Source organism: Onychomys torridus, chromosome 23 (assembly GCF_903995425.1).
Source record: "Onychomys torridus chromosome 23, mOncTor1.1, whole genome shotgun sequence".
Lineage (NCBI taxonomy): Eukaryota > Metazoa > Chordata > Mammalia > Rodentia > Cricetidae > Onychomys > Onychomys torridus.
Window position 1 is genome coordinate 64,491,539 of NC_050465.1, and position 26,481 is coordinate 64,518,019.

The 26,481-nt window shown below is 41.1% G+C and overlaps 1 protein-coding gene across 13 annotated transcripts in view; it reads right to left on the reverse strand.

Annotated features, from left to right (window-relative positions):
• The window catches only part of Dock10 (dedicator of cytokinesis 10), a 250,718-nt gene that overhangs the window by 191,731 nt on the left and 32,506 nt on the right, over positions 1-26,481 (reverse strand). For 5 of the 13 annotated variants that reach the window (XM_036173026.1, XM_036173027.1, XM_036173025.1 and 2 more), the window contains exon 1: positions 6,114-6,575. The exons of 3 other annotated variants lie outside the window; for them this stretch is intronic. In XM_036173026.1, coding sequence (XP_036028919.1) covers positions 6,114-6,272 — 159 coding nt within the window. In that variant the 5' untranslated portion in view covers positions 6,273-6,575. Of the gene's footprint in view, positions 1-6,113; positions 6,581-26,481 lie in introns of those variants that run through there. 5 more of the 13 variants (XM_036173029.1, XM_036173030.1, XM_036173037.1 and 2 more) reach the window with 2 other exon arrangements.

A 26,481-nucleotide genomic window follows, 5' to 3' on the forward strand; every position in this document is an offset into this window, starting at 1 on the left:
TTTACCAGATATGGGTCAGAGCAAGCTTTTCTGTCACTATAGTATTTTAGGATTGTGTAGTATTTTAGACTTGGTGGACCATGCATCTTCTCTGGCATTTTCTCTTTCTTCTTTTTGCCTCCTTATATTTATTTGGCTTCTTCACTTCATTTTATCCCATCTTAAAACTGTGAAAATCATACTTATTTCATAGGTTGTGAGCTAAAAATAGAATTTGACATAAACGCAAGTTCACAAAAGCAATGAATGTAGAAAATTCTGCAGTATCAAAGGATACCTTATGAGCAGGTCTTGGGGCAGCCATTGTAACTGAGAGTCACTCAGTATGATACATTTATCATCTAAGTGCATGTTGTTGACTGGCAGTGATTTTTTTTCCCAGACTTACCACACAGTTAGACAACTGTTGTATCTCCTGGTCTTTGAGCAATATCAATGATAAAGCCATATTTGGCTTTGTATATAAACCATATCCTTGTCATCCCAAAATTTAAATTTTATGGTTTCTACTGTTTCAGAATCATCTCAAAATGTTCATGGATTTTTGAAAATGCTTCACTTTCTAGTTGAAACTTCCAAATCTGTTATGTGGAAGTTCATGATCTAGCCAGAGGGAGACAGCCTCCCTGACACTTGCTCTGCAGTCTCTTCTTGTATCAGAGGATAACCATTCTTTATTTGAGAGGAAGAGAGAAGACTTAAAAAAGAAGAAAACCTCTGGGGTTAGCAGTGATGATAAGACATGGGAAATTACAGGAATTAACCAGAAAACAGATCTACATAAATTAAATTAGGTATCTGTAAACTTTATCTGAAAATGCTATAAGTAGAATAAGAAAAATAATTCATGAATATTTTGGGTGGCTGGGGAGATAGCTGAGTTGGTGAAGTGGTTCTTGTTCAAACATCAAGACCCAAGTTTAAGCTCTGGACCCCACATAAAAATGCTAACTATATAGACACATCTGAAACCACAGGATTGGCTAGGGAGAGGCAGGCAGATCACAGGGCTTGCCAGTCAGCCAGCCTAGCATGATCAGCAAGTTCCAGGCAACTGAGAAAGACTGTCTCAAAAAATAAGGTAAAAAATGTTCCCAAGGAATGAAAGCCAAGGATGACTTCTGTCTTCACCCACAGGAACATACATCATACCCACAGGAACATATACATCACACCCACAGGAACATACACTATACCCACAGGAACATACACTACACCCACAGGAACATACATCACACTCAAAGGAACATACACCATATTTTGAAATAATGTAATTTTTTTTCAGTTCATCTTCACTGAATTTTAATAGTCTCAGCTGTCAGGATTTATGTATCCCTTATAAATGGCAAAGGGTCTAAATCCTTCATTTTCAAGTTTAGAAAATCTCTTCAGCTTGGACTACACACTCAGACTACAATCATGGAAATCTCAAGCTGATTGCTGACTCAGAGCACCTCAAATGAAGTTCTTCAGGCTAGACACCTGGATTCAAGTTCTGAGTGGGAATACCACATCTGCAGGACATTAATGTTCAACCCTTGCATTTATCTCCCTCCTTAATTCATTCCTGTGAGATTGAACTAAGAGTTGGGAGTTAACCAAGCTTTTCATCTTGGTGTTAACTGCTCAGAGATGTCAGTCCACAGGTCCTTATTCAATTCTGGTCTATAAATTGATAAAAGGTATTGTTCTGGCTATCAATGAGACAAAAAACCAGACTTGATCCCTGCCTATTTCCAATATATCAGTGATACAAGAATATATATATATATTAAAAATATCAATTAAAAGTTCAACCCAGCTGGGCGGTGATGGTGCACACCTTTAATCCCAGCACTCAGGTGGATCTCTGTGAGTTTGATGCCAGCCTGGTCTACAGAGTGAGATCCAGGACAGGCACCAAAACTACACAGAAACCATGTCTCAAAAAAACAAAAAAAAAAACAAAAAAAAAGTTCAGTCCAAGACAGGTTAGAAAGCAATACATGCTTAACTGTGAAATAGACTTACATAATATAAATAATACAGGACATTAGAAAAGTGAGCACTTGCCCATTCATCAATCATAGATTGGTATTTACATTGGGCCCAGTTTTACTCCTCTGTAAGAATTCCCTTAAAACTCCAGTGTCACACATCTAGCTTCCTACTTGACATTGCCAGCACAGACCTATAAAGCACTGAGAACTCTGCACCTTCATAATGGACTAAGAACCTTGCTTCTGACCTCCTGTTCTGACACTTTTCTACTAAAGGACAATTTGGTTCTGAATGTACAGGTAAAAACTCAATAGCAGGAGATGGGGAGATCTGTGGTGATATTTTATTTGTGCTGAAATGTGGTGATATTTTATTGGTGCTTTAATAAAGCTTGCCTGGAGATCAGGGGAACCGGCCAGTCATTTTAAGTAAGCAAGAAGTCAGGCAGCACACGCCCTTTATCTGATCACTTATCAGGCAGGGTCTCTGTGTGTTCAAGGCCATACAAATTAAGGAACAGAGCCAAGCGTGGTGACAAACGCCTTTAATCCCAGTACCAACCATAGAGACCTAGAGGTCTAAGCAGATAGACAGCGACAAGGAAGTGAGGTAGCTGGACTAAGATAGCCAATGAAAGGGCAGAAGAGCAAGGCAATAAAGACGTGGGTAGACAGGAAGTAGCTCGCTTTTGGAAGTGGCAGAGTTGGTGAGATAAGGTTGTCTAGTGACTTTCCCTATTTCCATGATCTCTCTAAGGTCTTCACCCCTATATTTGGCTCCATGGTTTTTGTTTGTTTGTTTGTTTGTTTTTCGAGACAGGGTTTCTCTGTGTAGCTTTGCATCTTTCCTGGAACTCACTTGGTAGCCCAGGCTGGCCTCAAACTCACAGAGATCTGCCTGCCTCTGCCTCCCAAGTGCTGGGATTAAAGGTGTGTGCCACCACCGCCCTGCAGCTCCGTGTTTTTTTTATTTTTTTTTATTTTATTTAATAAGACCATTTAGAAATTTGTCTACAGAGATCTCTCATCAGTTAAGGGCACTTGATGCTCTTGCAGAGAACCTTGGATCAGTTTCTAAGAGCTACATCTAAGTGGCTCACAACCACCAGTAATCCAGTTCCATGAGATTGGATGCCTTCTGTGGGTACCAAGCATGTATGTGATACAGATGTACACATGTAGGCAAAGCGTTCATACACACATGATAAAAAATAAATAAACCCTTTAAAGAAACGTGTACAGCAAACCCAGACTGCTGTCTTTCCCCCACACTTTGTAAGTACCTCATTGCAAAGCCTAGTTGTTCTGCTATTGAAATGCATACAGAATCCAAACACTTCCCACTAACCCAGGAGAACCATACTGAACTTCAGCTGGAGTCACTACATCAGCTTTTCTGACTACTAATGTTCCCACAGCTCCCAAGTTTGCCTTCTGTAGCCCTAGAGCCTATTAACTCTTTTCTAGAGACTCTCAAATTCATGAGTTGAAATTTAGATTCATCATGTTGGAGGAGAGAAAGGTGGAGAGCTTAGTTTTCAAAACGGAGCCATGCTCTTCATAGGTCATCCCAGGTGATCCTCTATTGCACTGGTTCTCAATGTGTGGGTCATGACCCCTTTGGGGATCAAATGACCCTCTCACAGGGGATGCATATCAGTTGTCCTGAATATCAGATATTTACATTACATTCATAATAGTAGCAAAATTACAGTTATGAAGTAACATTGAAAATCATTTTATGGTTGGAGGTCACCACACCATGAGGAACTGGATGAAAGGGTCGCAGCATTAGGAAGGTTGAGAACCACTGCTCTATTAAAATAAGCCAGAATATGCTAAAAGCACAGATTCCCAGCATCCCCACTAGGCCTTCTCATATAAAATTACTGGAGCCCAGAGGTCAAGGATCTACATGTACAGAAGCCTCCATATGAAGTTAGAACAAGCAAAGATTATCAAAGCACCATTTTGGAGTGTGGCCAATGCTCTCATTAATAAATCTGTCCACTAGATATTACAATCCTATAGCAACACATCCAGAGCAGAAAGCCTCCTGAAATACACCATCACCTTCACACCTCAGAGCCAGGGCAGAGATTCCTGGTGTGTCTCTTCCTTGTACTGCATGTGGGAATTCCGGAGTTGCCCTAGAGAACATTTTTAGGGCCACAATGACTTTGTAACAGCATATCTGTTCCTCTAAGTGGTCCAAGAGTTTCTTATAAAAACTCAGTTTGTTAGTTTCCTCCTTATTTTCTTTGGAGTAGAAACAGGGTGGGAAGCACACTGGCTTTTGGAATCAGTGGGCCCTGTGGCCGCAGAGCTGGCATTTAGCAGTTCTAGGATGTGAACAGGTGTCCAACCTGCTGAGTCTCTCATTTGTAAGTTTCTCATCAGTAAGTTCTTGTTAAACATGTTAAACTTTCTCATTGAGACATGATAATTTTGCATATTTCAATCTATGTATTCATTGCATAATGTCCACATCAGGATAAGCATATTTATTTTTCTGAAACACCTGTCATTCACTTGTGGTGAAAAACATTCAAAATTCTTTCTTTTAGATTTTTAAATATATAGTATGTTATCACAACATGGTGAATTCTTCTCGTTTTCAGAGTTTAGGACTTTTCATTTGTTTTAAAGTCACTAAAGCAAAAAAAAAAAATGATAAAATGATAAAACAACCCTTTACCACCCCCAACACACACATACACACACACATGTACACACACACTCCAAAAAACTATTTGTTGGAAAAAATGGTTTCATACAAGAGACAAAATGATATAAATTGAAAATATATGGATAAGGGTTGGCTCTATCCATGGTGAATTCTTTATCTCACCATTAAATGCTAGTAAAAGAACTAGATAAATCAAAAGAATACTTAGAAAATAATAAATTGCTATTGAATACTTTAAAATATTTTACTTATTTTGAAAAAAGTAATCTAATTAGAAAAACTGTTGGTATTAGTATCATACACATATGTGTGTATATAGTGTCTAAATATATTACTATTAATGAAAGTTAGGAAACAGGACTTTTTTGACCTTTGAGTAATCTCAAATCCTTTTAAGTTTTATAGGGATAATAAGTGTGAAATTGTTTGGACTTCATGCTTCTGTGAAGAGCCCTTAATTCAAGAGTGGTATTGCTTTGTGAAAACTCAAATCTTGATTTGTCAAAAGAGTTGGTGTAGAAAGTTACACTGTGGTCACCTATCACTCAGAGGCATATCCAGGGCCAAATGACTGTCATTTAAGAACTGTTAGTGCAACAGGTATTTTTCATTCATTATTTACTATATCCTTGAACACCAAAGTCTAAGAGAAAAAAAATTGTGTTGAAAGCACTCTGACTTTAATACATCCCCAGTTTTGGAAAGTTCAGCACACTGTTTATATCCTGACAGGGGATTTCAATGACTAAGCAGATCTGTTCCCCAAATCTTAAAGTAAGGAGTGACTCTGTACTTAATCCTCAGTGGCCCAGAGAAGCAACACTACCTGATACAATCAAAGCACAAATTGAAAAAGTATATAGTTTTACAATTAGCAAGAAACAACTTTTGAATGAAAACATCATGCGTTCCACAAAACTCTCAATCACTCTGATTTTATGCCAAAGTTAACTAAGCGTTCTGAAAAAGCATTTCCGTTTCAGAGTCAGGAAAAGGACAGAAAAACAACCCCAGACCTCTTGAAGTTAGAGGTCTAACTACCAGCATCTACAAAATGTGATTGTTATAGGTGATACCTAAAGAAACCCACAATCTGGGCTCCTCTTCCAAATTAAGATTTATAACAGAAGCCACTGAAAATTCAATGTCAAATTTCTTTTTGTTCTTTTTTTTTCCACGCTGCAGAGATAACATCATACAAATGCTAGGAAGCAGAGGATTTCAGACACACCACACATTAACATGACATATCTAAGAAAGAAAACCACCTCTCTTAACAACAGCAATGCTCCCGAGAGATATTTTCCCCACAAAGAGCAACAAGGCAGCAAACTCCAGGTCACACATATCTTGATCTGAAGCCAAACACCGAACCCTCCCAAATTGTAGCTTCTATCTCCGTAATAGCAGTTCAATCCAGAGTCTGTTTGCCAGAAATACAGTACCATTATGAGGGTTCTGGGTCTACTCATTTCGTCGTCACTTTCAAGAGGCACGATTTCATGGGATGGTTCCTCCTGGCGCCTTCTACAAATGTGTGGACAGCTCCTCTGCACCACAGAGCGAAACGCTTGAAGCAGAACAATGCTGGCAGTGCAGCCCATCGCTGCATCCTGGAGCCTACAGAATAACTTCTATGTTGATGCTATGTTTGAAAAACAGTGGCTCCTTGTCTCCGGGAGCAAGCCTACACAGCAGCTGCAGCCAGCTCGCCCTCCAATCACTTCCTTGAGCTGTGATCATCTGATCACGGCCAGATAGCTTGGATGCAGAGATGGGGGAGATTTGATCCACAGAAACTGAACACACTCAAGAACATCAGCGCGTTTCATCCAGAAAGGGTTTCTCAATACATTTCAAAAGGGTATTTTCTCTTCTTTACAATGACTGTCTTGGATTCCTGTTTCAGAGCTTTGGGTAAATACATCTGTCTATCTCTCTCTCTCTCTCTCTCTCTCTCTCTCTCTCTCTCTCTCTCTCACACACACACACACACACACACACACACACACACACACACCATAAATCATTCTTCAAATTAAACAACTGAAAATTCAGACTTCATGATGACTTTCCTCCTCCCAAGGCAAAGGAAATATATTGACTGACAAACTGTAGTTTAAAAAATGTAAACACTTTCAGAAGAAAGTTTTTCTGGTTACCTCATTAAGTCATTTGGGGTTTTACTTTGCATAAATTCCAGAAGAGAAATTGGCACCAGCAATGGAGAGTACCCTATGTCAAGATGGTTTATCAAAAGTATGCATGCGATAACAGACTATATGAGAGATGCCAGTGTTCTGCATGATTTCTTCTCAATGGTGTGGTTGTTCTGTTCCCACACACGCATTTCTGCAGCCTAGTACATTTTTATATTTACATAGGCAGTTTGCAGGGCTGAAAACCTCTCTCTCTATCTGAGATCACCCAGTGCACTCTGCCAAGCTGACCTCTCAGAGGCAGCTGGCAACATTTTAACATCCTATCAGTAAGAGGCAAGGCTTCGCAAAAGCACACTGAGGTCTTTGGTAGTTAAGGGTCTAGTATTCCCTGACTTCTGTAAGACTAGTCACTCAGAAGGGAACCAAAGACGGATGCTTAGAAATCACATGACCCATCTGGAATGGTCTCAAGATCTAATGGTATACTGAAAGCGAATAGGACAGCAGGGGATACATGTGCTAAAAATATCTCTTGGAAAATGGATTTTGCTTACAAATGAGGAAAGCATGAAATCCCCGGGAGAATTTTCAATGTTGGGATCTTTTTGCCAAGCTAGTTCTTTCAGCCTAACTCTCAGATATTTAAATAAAAAATCAAAACAAAACAATATTCTATTTAGTCTGGGGGCTCCTTGTGACAGAGTACTACTATATGCAGTTTAGCGAAGGTTTGTTCTGGTGAAGGTGTGGTTGACACAGCCACACTCAAGTCACTTCCCCAGAAGCATATAGTAAAATGCTCAATTAGGCATCCATTACTCAGTAATCTGTCACAACACAGTATCGTTTTAATTGGTATGTCTGCCAGAGAAATAAAACATGTTTCTTTTCATGTCCCCTCCTCTTTTAAGAAGCACTGACTGCCAATACTTTTCATCTCACTCTGTTTGAGCAAACATATTTTAGTGCTGCCAGAGAAGGAAGAAAAAATGCTAACGGTGCTGGCAATTCCTCAGCTTCCTCTGGACCTCTGTCAGCATGCCTGCTCTCTAATCTAAACCACTTCACTCCAGATGCCTGGGACATTTACTGACAAGAGGCCACAGTTGAGATCATCTGGCTCAACTGTATTGAATACAGAAACCAAGTGGCATGTGTGAGCCCATGCCTGTGTATGTACCCTTTGAAATAATGGCCGTTCCTCCAGGCTCTACGAATGTGGGTACTCACTCTACCCACCTCCTCCTAGTCTCCCAATAGACCTCCTCCAATCCTCTACATGGGTAATGATCATCTGCCCATGAGCACATGGCTTATCAGACACACTTCCAGCTCCAGGCTTATCAGACACATCTCCAGCTCCAGGCTTATCAGACACATCTCCAGCTCCAGGCTTATCAGACACATCTCCAGATCCAGGCTTATCAGACACATCTCCAAATCCAGGCTTATCAGACACATCTCCAGATCCAGGCTTATCAGACACATCTCCAGCTCCCGCTGGAAAATGGAGAAGACTCCTAGTTCAGTCACACACTCTGGGGGTCCAAAGGCACACTTTGTCTCCTGGACTTCCTTCTGGCCACCTTTCTCTATGTCTGACTAACACTTTGGGGTGGCTTTTGGAGTCAGATATTTTGGCAGATGGCACAGTCTTTAGGGAACTACATGGGATGCTTTCTAGCTATTAGAAGCCTGTTTGCATCGATCCTCTCTTTGCCTCTGGGGAATCTGCCCCCATTATTGATGGGCTGCTAGGGAGGGGCTTGCACTACCTTCTTCCTTCCTCACTCCCTCATTCTTTTTTTCTGCTCCAAATCTCTATTTTAAGATAATGCCCATTAAAACAGTTATCCACTGGACAGGGAACAAACTGGATGAAAAGTGGGAAACACTAATCAGACCTATTCAACAGCTCCTATGAAAAATTGCCAATACGCATGCAGCAAAGCGGTAAGAAAGCAGCTAGGCTCTGAGCACTAAGGTTTATCTCGAGGCAATGGGTGAGTCTGCCTAGGGAACATAGAAATCTTAAAGAAACATTCCTTCTTATCAACATAGCATGTGCATTGGCAGAAAGGAAATATTTTAAAATAAGCCATATACCCTTCATCAGGAGTCTGCTGTTTTTCATATGAATCATTAATTTGGCTTCAAATATGACCCAACCTGTACATAACTTACAGAGACTTTCCTTTGCTTTCATTTATGTCCTTCTCCTAGCTGGCCATTAGTTTATGATTTCATTAGACACTAACTAAAAGTAAATTCAGTAGGTGATATTGCTATGGGATGTTCTGTAAGACAAATGTGTTGATCTGATTGGTTAAAATAAATAAAGTGCTGATTGGCCAGTAGCCAGGCAGGAAGGACAGTGTAGGTGGGACAAGGAGGAGGAGAATTCTGAAAAGTGAAGGCTGGGGCAGGGAGATACTGCCAGCCACCGCCATGACAAGAAAGAGATAAGGTACTGGTAAGCCACGAGCCATGTGGCAAAGTATAGATTAATAGAAATGGGCTAAATATAAGAGTAAGAGCTAGACAATGGTAGGCCTGAGCTAATGGCCAAGCAGTTTAAATATTATAAATGTCTGTGTGTTTATTTTACAAGTGGGTTGTTGGACTAACAGGGCTTGGTGGCACCTGGAGAGAAACCATCCAACTACATGATGTTTTTAACTTCTTTTTCTCATGTGATATTGTCAATAACAATGTGCATTGCTAAGCCTCCCAAAGTATTGGGAGCAAGATTTTGAGTGGTTAAAAACATACCGTGTACCCACATTTATAAAATCCTAAACCAATGCATAGCATGGTGGGGGAGCCTGGGGGTGGGTGGGTAGGGGGAGCTTGAGAAAGCCATGTCCTGTAGATGTGGATTAACCTTCATTTCCCAAAGAAACAAAAGGAAAGCTGAAGGAAGATGCCATGGTCAGGTTACCACACCCCAGGCAGAAAGGTGTCATTAGAGGTAAACTGAGGGTGAGCAAAGAAGAAGAGGAGGATGAGGAAGAGGAGGAATAAGAAGAAAAGAGGAAAGAATTAAGGGACAGGATAAGAAGTCACTTCCCAGATAGCTCATTTTACCAGAAGGGTGCCTGCCTTTGAGTCAGAAAACTGCTCATTGCCTGGGAACTGCTCATCCAGACAAGTGAACAGGGTTTTTAGAGTAGTTGTCTAAGATCCTTTGGCCTAAAGATTCCTTAAGTGTAGGAGCAGATATTTCTACCACTAGGGTAGTATATCCAAAGGTCTTTTTTTCTTTAATAGGAGAGGAAACACATTTAATTTGAATAAACAATGCCAACTGAAAGTATTGGAGCTCTCCAGCTTTGTTAAATAATGTAGGAGTTGTGTGTTTAAATCTATAGATCTCATCTATCTTGCCACATATCTAAATCTATCCTGACCATCCTGGATGAGACTGGAGTTGGCTGAGATGAGAGTGACACATGGCTTCTTTGCCTCCCCAAATACTTGGTGCCTCTGTGTCTTTTCCTGATAGATGACATTTACCTGAAGCTGGGTTTTGGGTGTCTTCTGCTGTACTTTGTATTGCAAACCCAGACTGCCCACTGAAGGTTTTGTGGTAGGAACAGAGATGAGTTTTAGCATTTTCTGGACATCCTGGTGACAGGTCCTTCATTGCATCACCCCATGTCAATTTTAGGTCACTTTTTCAAGACTATTTCAACTGTAATTGGAAATGCATGGGAATGTGGAGATTTTGGATTCTTGGGCTGAACTGTAAAAGCCAGCAAATTCCTATGGTGAAGATGGACTCACCAACACATGGACACACTTAGAGAGAGAAGGTATTTATCCAGTAGTTAAAGGTTAGAGATCATAATTGAGGGGCCCTAATCCATTAAGACAGGTGTCCTTATAATAGGAAGAAGCATTGAGGTTTCTCTCTTTCTGAGTTTACATCCACAAAGTCAAGGAGCCACAGAAGACACAGAAAGAAGGAAGCTATATAAATGAGAAGGAAATTTGAGTTTCCAGCTTTTAGAATGTAAGACAATTTATGTACTCTAATCCACTGTGTGTGTGTGTGTGTGTGTGTGTGTGTGTGCGTGTGTGAGAGAGAGAGAGAGAGAGAGAGAGAGAGAGAGAGAGAGAGAGAGAGAGAGATGTGCCCTTGGGCCCACAGAGCTCATCTTCTCCATAAGTAGAGTCTGCAGGCCCAGAACTCTGACAGCAAATAAAGCAAATATGTCACCTTCCATCTTCCCCAAACCACATGAAGACATTATGGAGTTGTATAGAAGGGATTGAAGGGGGGGCAATGGGGAGAATTTGAGTATCACTGAAAAATCAAAAGTGAATGTGCTCACACTCATCAGTAACTAAAAGTGAAGGAGTGAGGAGACAGGCAGGTTCAGCAGGAGGGTGCAGCACACAGTATCTAGGAAGGGCTCCCAACTGGAGCAAGTAGGCAAAAGGATGAGCTAAATCAAGAAGAAGGTCTCTTTATCATTCAACATACAGCACAGCATGGGCTAGCAACACATATAGAAGGAGGAAATTTCTTCTACAACACCTAGCATCCATGTGTTGGTATCTCACAGAAACCCTCTGGTTTGGCTTGGGCAGGGGCAGTATCTTGCTTTCTTACCAGTCTAGTTCATACATCTTTGATACACTGGTTACTCTAAGAGCTTTACCAGAGTTTGTCAGTCTGGCCAAATTAAGAAGGAACCTTCTAATGTCCATCTGTCTCCAGAGCAAGATACCCCAACTTTGGAGATCTTGCCACAGATAGTTAACTTACAGAAAAAATGGACCACACACAGAATCAATATGTCTGAACAACATGGCTCCAGTCTAAAGAGATTCTTGTCCTGATGATAACTTGGTGGGAAGGCAGCCATTGAGCACAGGGTACTAAGTTAAAAGGAGCCTCAGTCTCAGAATCCAGCTGAACTGAAGGCTCCATGAGCAGTAGGAAATGTATCATCAAGGAACTTGACTAAATCCTCTGAATCTCAGTGGTAGCCAGTATGAAATGAGCACACATCCTTTATAGTTGAGTATATTAGTGTAACTACTACAACTAATATAAGTGATATACCTGAAACAGAGTCTTTCTCATAGCAGTCATTGAGAGATCAGAAGTAGTGTTTCCTCTGCTAGTAGAGTGGTACATGCTTGCTTGTTTCCCTTCTTAGCCTCTGGGTTCAGTATGGAAGTGGTACTGCCTCAGAAGCCTCCTCTTGCTGACCTTGCCTCATAGCCCTAAGCCTCAACCCATACTACAGTACTCTACTGTCTGGTTCCAACACACAAGCTGTAACCTTCTGATTGATTTAATATTAAATGGTATTCAATATCATCTGTAAAAGCTAAGACTTTGTGTACTTGGCTGACTACTATATATCCTATGTTCCCTTTGCAGTCAAGCCTATGTGTGATAATAATGTGATGGATTTACCAAGAAAGCACAGCTGCACAGAGCACTCACCATGTGTTCAGCGCATTCATTTATTTATACCTTCACCTGCAGGAGAATGCTATGGTCACACCCCTTTTGAAACTGGGGAAACGGAGGCACAGAGAAACTAAATGGCTCAAAGAATTGTAGCTACAGTGAGTGGCAGGCTCAAATTTTAAATATTGTCATCAGCTTCAGAATCTCCTTTTACAAGCAATTCTGAATGTTAAACATGTCAACTCTAACTTTTGTCTTCCAAAAATAGGTTTATACTAGACAACCTTGGGCACAGTATAAAGAAAGCAACCCTAGAGAAATACCCCTTTAGGGCTCATCTGTCCCCCATAGAAGTCTGTGAGAATTCTTGGATCACAATTGCAGAGGGAACTTATCAGCTCTAGAAAAAAAAACTGTTGGGGTGAAGACTGGTTGAAGTCACTTTTTATGGGGATTTAAATAAATTTAAATGCAACAAATTTGATAAAAAAACATTTTGAAAAATGTGCTTACTATGAGAAACATTCACTAGCAGGAATGATTTCAGTCATCGAACCAATATGGCTACTAATGCATATATCTGGAATGTGGAAATTCAGCTGGCATATTATGCAATCCTTTTCTGATTTTATTGATATGAGAAGATGGATAACACCAAAATGCCCCCAGAATGGAGGTCCTGGAGATCCAGCTAACAAGTTGGCCATGTCACTGGACATGAGCTACTTATCTTCAGAGACTATCTGATGGTGATCACCATATATGTTGACAGAGCTTGCTTCTCTTCCAGACTTTATGTAACTGTCTTCACACCCTATGTACTCTGTTGAGTTCTGTGATGGCAAAATATGGTAAAAGACCTAGAGACCATGGCAGAGAGCCAGAAAGCCCATCTGCTTATTTAAACTATTGCAGATCTTTACATGGGAATGCCTTGAAGTTTTGTGGGATGAACAAATCAATCAGTAGAAATATAAAGATAAAATCATCATCATCATCATCATCATCACCATCATCATCATCACCACCATCACCACTACCACTACCACCACCACCACCACCACCAAGCTCTTGATTGTACTGGGCTTCTTGTTAGATTTCTCAGAGTTCAGATGTTTCCAAGCCAAAGTGACCCAAAGGAGGAGTACACAAAAAGATGAAAAGACAATAGATTTTAGTTCCAAGTCAAGAAAACCAGTTCACAGGATCTGGCTGTTTCCAGGGCAGGAACTAGGAATGATTTTCATCCACGTTTACCTCCAGATGGTAAGTCCTCTCACACAGGATCTGAATTGAATGGTTAGGAAGTGTGCATTGGGGCCTTCTTAGATGCAACATGGAAACCACAAACATCAGAGTGATTGTCCCTAGGGCATCAATCTGCTTCTCTTATGCCTACTTCAACTCAAGGGCTTGGCAAATTTGTGCACTTTAATAGTAACCTATGACCTATTTTTTCCATATTTTTGTTTGGAGAGTTCTTCTCTTTCCTTCTTTCTCTCTCTCTTCAGTTTCACTTAATTATAGTTGCCTCCTTTTTCCAGGCGTCTTTCCGATGTGCTGACCGAGTTGTACAATTATTCACATTGGGAGCAAGCATGTGGTTCTTTTGTTTTAAAAACCCAGGTGTGGTTGCCAAGCCCTCCTTTATCTTCATTTTCTTCCCTTTGGCACAGGCACAGCACAAAAGCCAATTATTCTTTTGTTGGTACATTTAGATACATCAAAGAATTAGTCTTCATTCTCTCTAAGTGAGCTTCCTGCTGAGCGCATGGATAATTTAAATGTTCCATTAATATCATATATTACATTTCTCAGGTGTCTATGTTACATTGAGCACAGTAAATCTTTCTTTTTCTTCTTCTTAATGATGTAGGAGTTAAGCAAAAATTCAGGAAGCAGACTGCCGAAATGTAAGTTCCCGTGGAGTCACTTACTGCCTGCCTTTCTCAGCCTGAGCAGAAATTTGTCTGTCAAAACATGAGCACTCACGGGGACCCCAACACACATGTTAAGGGCTCACCCCAGTATCAGATACAAGGTACATCTCACCATCATTGAAAAAGAGAAGACTTAAGGATTTCCCAACATTTCCTGCTTTCTCCCCACCTCCTCCACAGTGTTTTTTTTTTTTTTTTTTTTCCCACCTGCCTTCTCTTTGTCCATGGACACATAATGTTCCTTGAATGATGGGGGAATAAGGATTTTAGATATGCCTCCCCTGTGCTTTGAAGTTAGTTTCCATGGTAATGGGTCACAAGTTCCAGAGGCATATGCAGTCATTTTCCACAAGTAAACAAGTTTAAAATATTATAACAATGCTCAGTTAGCTTAAGGTCTTTCATTTTGCAACCTCAACTATTCTAATCACAGCCAAGTCCCAGGAAGGCACAGACCCAGCTTCTGCAGAGCTAGGAGGAGGTGGCTCATGTTTTCTTTCACAAAGCTTATGGGAGCAGTTTAGGGAGCAGGTTCTCACACTGTCTCTACTGCCTTACATGGGTCTTTGTGGAGCTTGCTGAACTGAACTGGCAGTAGCTTTTGGTTGGAAACAAAACAATTCCTACGAGTCTTCTGATCCAATAGAAATATGGAGCAGTTAATTAGAAATAGAAGGATGTTCCTGTTGAAGGCAATCATGCATAGCGCCAAAGGATTGTGGTCACTCCTGCCATCAAGCCAGCCTATTGAGAACCATTAGCCAGACAGGACTTCGGCTGTGTTCCTGGTGGGAGATATGATGTTGCATTATTCCAGTGTGGAATCTAGGAAGTGGCTCAAAACAATAGATATGAACTTTGAGGTCAAAGCCATCTGACTTTGAAACCTGGTTTTGTTGTCTGGAAGATGGCTTCAGTTTTCCTCAACTGTCCCAGAAGAGCTGTAACAAAAAAAGAAGCTGATTCCATTGGTCAACTCCAATAAATGTTGTGGAATACTGTTTTAACTATATAAAGGTGTGTTATATTTGTTCGTGCTATGGAATATTGCTTTAACTGTGTAAAGGTGTGTTACATTTGTTTCTGCTGCCTTTGTTAATGATGTGTTGTTGTTTCACCTTGCCTGCCTAAGGCACCTGAGTGGTCTACTAAAAAGCTGAATGGCCGGCCAATAGATAGGCAGGAGAGAGACAATTGGGGGAGAGTTTACTTGTGTTTGTGGTTCCATGTAAGACTCCATGATGGTGGAGCAGAGGCATGGCACAGCTACAGTAACAGAAAGCTGAGACTTTCTGTTACACACTGAACCACAGGCAGAATGAGCACTGGCTGCAGCACAAGATTTTAGACTCTCAAAGGCCCAATCCACCGATGTACATCCTCGAGCAAGGCTGAGTCTCCTAAACTTCCCCAAACAGTGCCAGCAACCAGGGGCCAAATATTCAAATACCTGAGCCTATGGGCGACATTCTTATTTAAACCACTACAAAGAGACAGAAAGCAGTTCTCTGACAATTAAGTAGTGCTTGCTGGAAATATATTGCAATGGTAGCACACATTCTATCTAACTCATTGAAGCCAAAAAAAAAAAAAACAACAAAAAACCAAAAACCAAAAAACCAAAAATCAAAATTGTAACAAAGGCAGTGTATAACACTAAGATAAATATTTTCAGCTTTGCTTTTACCATTACTACTAATGCAACTATGTTTATTGTTGCTACACTCTCCCAATTAAATATCTAAAGGGCAAGTAATGGTCCTGCACACCAAAGTACAAAGGCAATACTCAATCAAAAGGCAAAGTCTTGGCATTACAATAGGATACAAAGTCAAGTTCAAGGTCGGGGGGTGGGGGCAAAGGGTTACTGGCTCTATGTCACCAGTGAAATGGGCTCCAGTACATGGCTGCACAAAGTTAACTTAAAATATGAACAATGTACAAAGAAAATGATCGATTACAAAGGAAAGGACTGATGATAGCCAACCCACCAAAAATAAAATGATTAAAAAAACATCAATGGCCATGGCATCTGGGATTCATCCTTGTTGTGAGCTGTAAACAGAATAAAGGTCAATATGAGCGGCATGGTGTTAAACCCTGCATGATAACAAGGAATCACAAAGACACTGATGTACCAGGGAAACCAGATGATGTCCAGTAGCCATAGTACAGCATTAGAGAAGTTTATGAGACATTCTAGAAAGAATTTCTACTTTGACAAGTACTTCTTATGGCTAGGGATAAAAAGTTAAGTAATTGAGTAAACTGAGCTATTTTCAAAAGTTAGCGATGGGGAAAATATTCTCAGATGACACCGGATAAATAAGCGATTAACTGTGCTTTCAGCACTTGTTCTATTTTATTTCTCATGCTTGCTTTTGCTTTTTGAGTCGTGGCAGGAATTAACCACCCACGTCCTAAACATCCCTACTGAAATCTCGTTTACAATAATCATGAGTCTCTTTTCATACATAAAGATGACAGTCTTCAAAGCCTCCAATGTACTCCCAAATCATCTCTGAAGATGGGGAGGTTGGGAACCTGAGCACATCAGAGCTTTGCTGTTTGCAAGACCCAAGGGAGGAGGGCAAGAAACACCGGATTAAGATACTTGCAAGGAAACAGGACAAGCCAAGATTTAGCCAAGAATGGGGGCATGGGTAGTCATAAGGTAATGTTCACCTTCCCTTGAAAACTTCTTGGTTTTAATAAATCTAGTTTATTCTGCTGTCATGTGAAGCTAATGTTGTTCCTCAAGAGGCTGTGTGGCCTTCACTCTTGCCTGATGTGGTGGGAGACCAGGGACAAGGGTACTTCTCAAGTGATGATGAGTAAATGAGGTCATTCCACCAGATGCGTGGAATAGGCAAAGCCCAGTGGAAGGAGCCCTACAATTTAGGAGCTCACTGAGAAACATCCATACACTTTAGTCACACGGTCAGTGAAACTGGTGTGCCTTCTGTTGCCAATGGCACTGGAAGTCAAGCAAAACCAGAAATGTCCGGTAGTGGGTGGAGAGAACCTCTGGCTTCCAGCGTTTGAGAAGAGAAGAATGTGAGGCAGAATGCGGGATGTTGATGTTTACCCTTTAGGCAAAATGTTATCCTGTTTTCTATTCAAGTGCCGCAGAGAACAAACAGGAAGAAGGCTTATTTTTTCATAAGGAAAGAAAACTGACATTTGATCATGAAAAATATCTGTCTCCCACCTCCCTCCCCTAAGCCTTCTCTGTCTTCCACTCAACAAAGGTACAATGCCAAGCTGCCAGATGGCAAAGCCATAGCTCAAGTAGAACTTCTCTCTGAGACTTCTTGGTTATGGGAAGGGAGTGGACACATGGCCTCCAGACTAGTATTGCTTCTTCCTTGAAAATTCCTTGAACAAGGATGCACAAAACATTGCCCAAATCAAGCTGCATATGTTCTTAGGTTTTTAGAAACATGTATATGATCAAGATACAACCTCAACTACTTTGCAAATTACCTCAATGGAATCTTAGCCAGGATCTGGTTGCCACCCAACAGAGGGATGAAGAGACACTCGAGTGTATTGTGGCTGGCTGTTACTGTTCACAGATCTCTGCACAGCTCTCAATACCAGATTATTTGTGAAATTCATTCAGCATATGTGATTTATTTTTAGACAGGGTCTCACTATGTAGCTACAGCTAGCCTGAAACAGCTATGTAGACCAAGCTGCCTTTGAGATCTACCTGCTTCTGCCTTCTCGGAACTGGAGTTAAAAGTGTGTGCCATCATATCTGGGATGATTTTAAAAAATAAATAAGCACCTTATAAAGTGAAAGTGGGAAGCATACACAGAAAAAGTCACTAAAATATACCCACATCAAGGTTGCCTCTTTCTAGTAGCTTCCACATTAGCATGATTTGGCCAATAATCCTTACTGGTAATGTCTATTGAAAGCTTCTCTTCCAGGGAAGAGGTTATTGCTTCACGCCCAGTGTCAGCAAACAAGTTCTTCCTGCCTGTCTGTATATGAGATACATCATTCTTTCACCCACTTCCTGTAGCCTTCCCTCTAGTTTTGGATGTGGATAACCAATGCTGGCGAGCAGAAACAGGCATATCCCGGGGGCTTGTTGCTAGACAGCCTAGCCAAGAAGTTCAGCTGAAAGACTATTTCAAAGACAAGGCAGAAAACAACAGAAAGAGAAACTCAACTCAAAGGGACTTTTGGCTCCCACAGAATGTGGCCCAGGCCTAGATGATACTAGACTGGAAGGTAGACTCTCAGAGAGAAAACTAGTGACTGAAATACAGTAAAGAAACTGAAAGGAGAGGAAGCAGAAGGTGGGTATGTGGGCATGGAGATACGGACACATTCTGCCAAGCCGAGATGCCCTGCTCCAGCTGCCTCTTCTCTGTGTTTTCTCTCCTGTCAGGTTCCACAGCTGTAAAATTCTCCTGTATTGTCAGATTTCCCAATGACTGGCACACATGTTCTCATGTTTCAAATATCTCGGTTCTTAGTATCACTCCCTCCTTGTGGCTGCTACTTTCCAGGACAGAATGAAGGGGACTGGGCAAACAGCACCCTGCTTCCCATGCCCAGTTAGAATATTACTTGCACCAGGCGGTGGTGGCATACACCTTTAATCCCAGCACTCTGGAGGCAGAGGCAGGTGGATCTCTGTGAGTTCGAGGCTACCCTGGTCTACAGAGTGAGTTCCAGGACAGGCTCCAAAGCTACACAGAGAAACCCCGTCTCGAAAATACAAAAAAAAAAAAAAAAAAAAAGAATATTACTTGCTATAAGGTTTTCATGCATTTCTTTAAAAATCTGCCTCTGGGGCTGGTATGTGAGTCAACACTAACAGCTGAATGAAAATGAGTGAACGAGTAGCAAACACATATCCCCCAAATGTCTCATAAGCATCTGGGATTTCTTGGCTTCACACTGTGGTGTTATTTGTAAGATCGTTGCTCTCTTAAAATATTTACATATATCCTACCCCACGTTCTCCTTTTTTTTTTTTCTGATGAGAGGGAAGTTCTTGCGCCTTCAGCCCCACTTCTGTGAACTCTTGTCTTCCAGGGTCACTGCCCTTCCCTCTACTAGTTCTTCCTGATAAATAGCCCTAAATCTTCTCCCGCATACAGAATAAACAAAATAACATCCCATTTAACCTTGAGATTTCTGTGACACTCTTTGGCCTTCCCTCATTGGCAAACAGCAGAAAAAAGTCATCTATAAACCCCCTCTTCCTTTATCCTTTGCTCTTTACTCTTAACCCAAGGGTGTCTGCTACCGACACTCAGCTCCATCACAGAGGTGCTGATCAGCTCCAGGAAATGGTTTTAATATAGAAAAGGGATTGTGAAAGTTCTCAGAAGCATTTTCCCCTACAAAGTGGTGCGCTTGAACTCTCCCAGTTAAACTTCTTGTGAGGATTGTCCCTAGGATGGCATTTGCAATGCCACTGCAAGAAGTGATACTCCACTTTATGACACTGGCACCTCAGCTCTCCTCTGCTGTCTCTCTCTTCCTTTCCTCATTGAATTAGTATTTACAGGGTGCTGTTGGATACTGTCCTATGTATCCTGAGACTAGAGTAATACACACAGAGAAACAGACAGCAGCTTATAAATTGGTGCAAATATTTTTAAAAATTATCAAGAGGTAAAATTATGCATAGATATCATTTGTTTTGATGGATTCTTTAAAATGTTGCCTGATTTGTTGGCAATAAATTTGATAAAGAAAATATTAAGTGTAAAAAAGCAATCTTTTCCAGCATCCCAACCTGAGAGTTGTAATTTTACAGAACCTAATAGTGGACACTAATCCATATTGCACAGCATAGCAAAAACTCAGAAAAGCTCAGCCATGGGGTGAAAGCATTATTATGTGTAGTACCATAGCATCCCTTGGATCATTCTTCAGACTGCATTCTGTCTGATGTCACAGGGCAATAAAGCAATTAGTGTTAGACTCACAAGTGACCTTGGGACAGAGAAATCACAGTGTTTTCAAGGGGGAAAAGAATGTGACTTTCAATTTCATACTCCTTTTATGCAAAAATACTGCTGTCTCTAAGGAAGACACACACGAGCCTTTTGATGCCACAGGGTTATGCCGTATCAGCTGTGAAACAGCATTGAGATCCTCTCTCTCTCTCTCTCTCTCTCTCTCTGTCTCTCTCTGTCCTCCACCCTGCTCCCTCCCCACACACCAGTTTTGCACATCATAGAAAACTGACTTCAGTAGTTTCACTGATGCACTTTCTAATCATTTCCTGCTGACTTAAAAACAAAAACAAAAACAAAAAAACTCCAAAGGAAGATTCCTGAATTTTAAGGTTCTCCCGGCACCTAGAAATAGATGCTTTGTTCATCGTAATCTTTACAGAATCATTACAATCATTATCAAAACCCTTCATGGAAAACTTCATAGAGAACACCCCAATAAGGGAAGAAGCCACTGCATTGTTCTGAGCATTCTCTGTCAACATTTCATGCAAAGTAACAGTGCCACTCCTCTCAGAAGGCCGAGAGAATTTCAGCACATGCACAGTGTTTCAAGGAAGTCCATGTCAACAGCAGGGCAGCTAGTGCCCCCGAGAAAGGCACAGAGAATTCAAGCTATTATTAGGGAGAAAAACCAACCACTAGAAACTGTGATCATTTGGCTCAGAATTTGCTAATTGAAGAGCCAGCCTACTAAAAATGGCTTAAAGCTGTTTTATGTCAACAAAAGGCAGATGAGGACTTTTATGGGCATTGGTATGTTATCTTCTGAGTTTTAATCACCAAACTATGGAAAGACAAAACTCATTCCATTCTGACTGCCATAGCTACCACAAACAAGGGGTCATACTCAATATAAATTCATTTTTTATATTTCCAATGGATAAAGAATTTCCAGACCAAGGCACTGTAGATTTAGAGTCAGGAGAGGAGTTTATTTTCAGGGTCACAGATGTCAATGTCTGTGTCCTCACATGCTGGAAAGAGCTGCCTCGGGCTTGATTTCATTGATGAGGACTCTACCCTGTAACGATCAGACTCCAAATCCCTTCTCCTGGTTACATTGCCTCGGTGTTCAGATTTCAACACTTGAATTCTGAAGAGGCTAGAAGACTTTCACACCACAGTAGCTATGGAGGGCCAGTTAATTCCACCCAGAGCTTTAGATGTAGTTTCTTAGAATCTATTCCCTCTAGGTCCTGAATATTGAGTAATGGATATGGGTAGAAAATGGATAATAAGTTCCTTAAAGATGAGCGATTGGCTTCAGAAGCAAACAGTGTTAGAAGGTAAATATGCTGGCCTTTTCCACATAAGCATCGCCCCCTGGTGTCCACAGAGAGAGGACGCTTCAAGTGCAAGCATTCTTGTCCTATTGCCTTGTAAGAAAGAGCGAACTGCGGTCTCCAGTGTCCTTTACTTAAGCTCTCATCCCTCCAAGTCTTGATGCCCACTGCACCACTGATAATGGCAGTTACAGCATGAAACAACAAACTTTCTCGGTGAGAATTAGAAACTGCGTCTGCTTCTCAGAGTACATTATTGACAAACATATAATTAATATTTTTGGTTTTCCTGGCAGAGATTTGATCAATTGTTCAGTTCTCCTGAACTCATAAGAATATCGAAACACAATGTTTTAGTGGTTACTTTCCACACTCGCAATGGCTACACCACTTCTCAGGAATATGCTCATACACTCAGGCCATTGATATCCACATATGCAGATGGAAAGGAACTAGTGACGGCCCCTATTTCTCACAGCTTCCACTATAGGAGGAGCTGAAATTGTCCTAGACTCTCAGTACCCACTGTAGTATTGGTATGGCTAGATCAGTGTGGTCTGTACCAGGTGGGCAGATAACAACTAACAACTAACAACAACAACAACAACAACAACAACAACAACAAATGACATAATGATGATGATGGTGATGATGACATCAAAACCCAAAACCCTTAAAGGGAAAGCTGTGTGAGTTACACATTCCACATCTATTTTGAGGGTGGTAACCCATTTAGGAAGGTGACATTTTTGAATCAGTGTTTGGGATAAACATCTTTGTCACACCAACTCACCAGAGTGCTGTATTGTATGAGGAGAACTATCCTAGCCAAATGTTTCACTCCAAGACAGAGAAGAGATCCATAATCTTGAAATACTTCCTCCCAGAGTTTACTGAGTTCATGGTTAAACAAATGAATGTCTTTTTTGGGCTTGGGATGTAGTTCAGTAGACTGCTAGCCTAGTATAGAGGAAGCATTACATTAAACTGGAGGTGGAGTGTATACCTATATCTTAGTCAGTGTTTTACCACTGTGAAGATTCACCATGACCAAGGCAGCTCTTAAGAAATAAGGTATTTAATTGGGAGCTTGCTTACAGTTTCAGAGACTAGTCCATTATCATCATGGCAGGGGTCATAGAGGCAGGCAGGCATGGTGCTGGAGAAGTAGCTGAGAGTTCTGCATTTATCCTGACCCACAGGCAGAGAGAGACTGACCCTAGCATGGGCTACCCCCAGTGACACATTTTCTCCAACTAGTCCACACCTAATCCAACAAGGCCACATCTCCTAATCTTTCTCAAAAAAAGAAAGCCACTCCCTGGTGACAGAGCCTTCAAATATATGGGCCTACAGAGGCAATTTTTAATCAAACCACCGCAGCCTATAATCCCAACTCTTGAGAGGTAGATGTAGGAGGATAAGAAGATCAAGATTACCTTCCACAGTATATGGAATTTGAGGCCAGCCTTTGCTACAAAGGACCCTCGAAAAAACAAAAGCAAAGAATTGTGTGTGCAAAGGCAAACCCCAAACACAGAAATATACTTCACTTATTTTATTTTCAAATGAAAAGTTGTTTCTAATGACTGTCTGTGCTATGTTCTACAGAGTAGTGTTTATATTTCTTTAACATTGCTGAGAGAATGGTTTTCCAGCTTGCTAAATCTACAAGGGATACTGTATTTTACAAGTTCTCTAACATGCAGTTACACCGTCAAAATAAGGTCAAGGATCTCTAAACTGAGAGAATGGAACATCTTCCTTCTGTTTGAAACACCCCAACTGGAATCTCAAAGCTGCTCATTTGTGAGTCACAGCAGAGCCTCCTGTTAGAGGCAGCCTCCTCTCCCCAAAATAAGTGTCATGACAGCAAAACAGAGGGATATTTAATAACTAGAAAAATGATGATTAACATTTCTCAAGCTGCCTGTATGCTGCCCACTTCTTTATTTAATCTACAATACAAATATCTTGTTGCCACTATAGTAGGCTAAGTGGTACCCTCTCCCTCATGACTTGCCAGCGCTAATCTCTAGAACACAGAATAGGGGCTGTCTTTGGAAACACCTGTATTTAGACATGAACTATGGTCTGAGGGTAAGAGCACATTGGATCATGCAGCACAGCAGAAGATTTACAGTGAAGAGAAGCGAAGCGAAGCGAAGCGAAGAGAAGAGAAGAGAAGAGAAGAGAAGAGAAGAGAAGAGAAGAGAAGAGAAGAGACGAGTAGAGAAGAGAAGAGAAGAGACGAGAAGAGAAGAGAAGGCCTTGTGAGAATGGAGGCAGACACTAGACTCATGCAGTCCAACCCAAGAAATGCCTGGTGCTGCTACAGATCCTGAGTGAGGTCTCTTGCCTGAGAGAGTGTAGACCCATTGACTTGCTTTCAGCTTTTGGCTTGTGACAGGGCAAACTTCAGTTACTATAAAGCCATCTGGGGCCGTCATTGGCTACAGCAGATGAAGGAAACTTGGGCATCCTTAAAGTTGAGAAACCTGAAGCTCAGACAGGTTAAGCTAACTTTCCAGAGCTGCACAGCTAGCATTACCATGGAAGGGGGGTTATGTTCTACCTATAGGGTCCTTACTCCACCTCTGCTCTAGTCAAAGCCACATGCTGGCTTTCCAGTCTACAAAGCACCTGTCTCCCTAAGAGGGAATCAAGAATGCTGAATGTGTGCTGAGGCAGTTTCAGGGCAGCCTCATCCTGCAGCTTCCTGCCTCCAGAATCAATTTTTGTTTGCATCAGAAGAGCCATTAGAGTCTGTACATCAGCAATTCAGTTCATGTGTGGCCCAGCTTCCCAACCAAGGGAAAAGACAGTTCTATTCTTGGCCCCCAAAGGACCTGTTTTATTTCTCTAATCATAAGTATAATTGTCTTTACTCATGCTGGGCAATAATACAATGGAGGATGAACATTAAGTTAAACATATAAAGAGTCTCAAATAAATCAAAGACTCTTGTGAAACTAATTTTAGAAAGGAGGTCATTACATATACTATAGTAGATTTGGAAGTGAATTGCGAAATGAGACTTCACATTCTTGTTAGAAAAAACAAACTTTAAACTTTTGTAACATGAGCTAGAGATTTTATTACATCCCAACAGAATGGTGTAATGAATAAACCCCCTGAACTCTCCAGGAGTAAAAATAGTGATTTTTACACTCCAAGTAGAACAGGCTGCCTTGCTGTTCCCAGCACCTCTACGGTGATCTGTGATGTAAGTTTAAATTTAAGAAGATACAAAACAAGGTCCCCAATTAAAACAGCACACTGGCAGCCAGGAGGACCCAGATGCCAAGGCCAGCAGATTATCTGGTGGGGGTGAGAGAACTCACCAGACTGCACACAGCGGCTTTGAGGATACATGGAGAGAGTCTAGAGACTTGGGAATGCTTGGTACATACAGAATTTATAAAAGAAGTGAGAGTATAGTCTTGGATCTGTCATCTTACTTTCTGCTTTGTTGTAGAGGATGCAGTGGCAAGATGGTTTGTCAGCTCATGGCAAAGGAAACAGAGGTCACCTGAAACTAGCAGAGATCACTGAGACCAAATCCAGTCACAACACACGTGTTTCCCTCTTCCTTAGCCTGAGGTAGGAAGATTGTCTGAATTTTATGATGGCATCTGACAAGGCCCAACTTGTTCCTCTAGACACCACTGGAGGGATGTTTATGGCAGTGAGCATCATGGTTCTCTGGAAGCCATTAATTTAAACAGATGCATGAGTGAAACCCAAGGCTTTGGCCATGCAAACACTTTTGATGCTAGCATGAAGCTGCTAGCAGTAGGTTGATGGAACCAGGATCCTTCATGTTCTCACATGCAAGCAAAGTCTAAAGCTCTGCTTGTCAGTGAAGTCTTACAATGAGATGCTGATTTGAGTAAAGAAAAAAATAGCAAATATATAAGGAAAGATGTTATTCAGTGTTGTGTTCATAAAAATACTTGGGCATCAATAGGGACTAGCATGCAGTAAGGAACAGAATGTTAAGATGTATTCACAGAATAGTGTTTTAGATAAAGAATAGGCTGACAAGATGGCTCAAGAGATAAAGGTACTTGTCATCAAGCCTGATGACCCGAATTGAATTCCCAGGATTCACATGGCAGAGGGCAAGAACCAACTCCTGCAAGCTGTCCACATGCACATCACGATGCAAACACACCTGCACACCCACTTACAATAAGTAGATAAAGGAGTAAACAAGATGTAGTTAAATTTTAAGACAAAGAGACAATAAGGCTTTCTTGTCACTAATTACACGTTGATGCTGGGTCTGGTTCCTGAAGACAGAATAACACAGGTATGGACAAATAGCAACTCATTGCAAGGGAAGTAATGACATTGAAAAATGTGCAAAGGTAGCATGCAAAGAAGCATGGTTACCTCTGAAAAGATAAGCTTATAGAAGACACTATAATTATTTTCAAAATTTTGAAGTGGAAAGAGCTGGAGAGATGGCTCAGAGGTTCAAAACATTACCTTTGCAGAGGTTCTGAGTGTAGTATTCCAGCAACCACGTGATGGCCCACAACCACCTACAAGTCTGGTTCCAGGGGCTTTGCCTCTCTAGACACTGCATGCATGTGGTTCACATACAAACATGCAAGCAAACACTCATACACATTTTTTTTTAAACTGAAAAAAGCTATGGTCATAGCCAGTAATATGAACTCCATTCCTTAAAGGCTCCTACAACTGTCTGTTCTTGTAGTGGTGCAGCAGAACCAAAAGAAACTTTATGTGCATTAAAGCATGGCATGCTCAATATACCTCAAAAGGGTAGACTTAAAGCCACTGCTGGAAGTTCATGAGGTCTTGTCTGACTCAATATCATCAAGAATGTCCTAGAACACAAACATTACCCAAAGTGGAACTGTTCACCTATCATACATGCAACAACCATGTCTTGGGCAAAGATTTTTCATCATGTGTAGCGCTGCAGATCTTCAGTCATTAACAACTGTTTTCTCCTGAGCAGTATTATACCC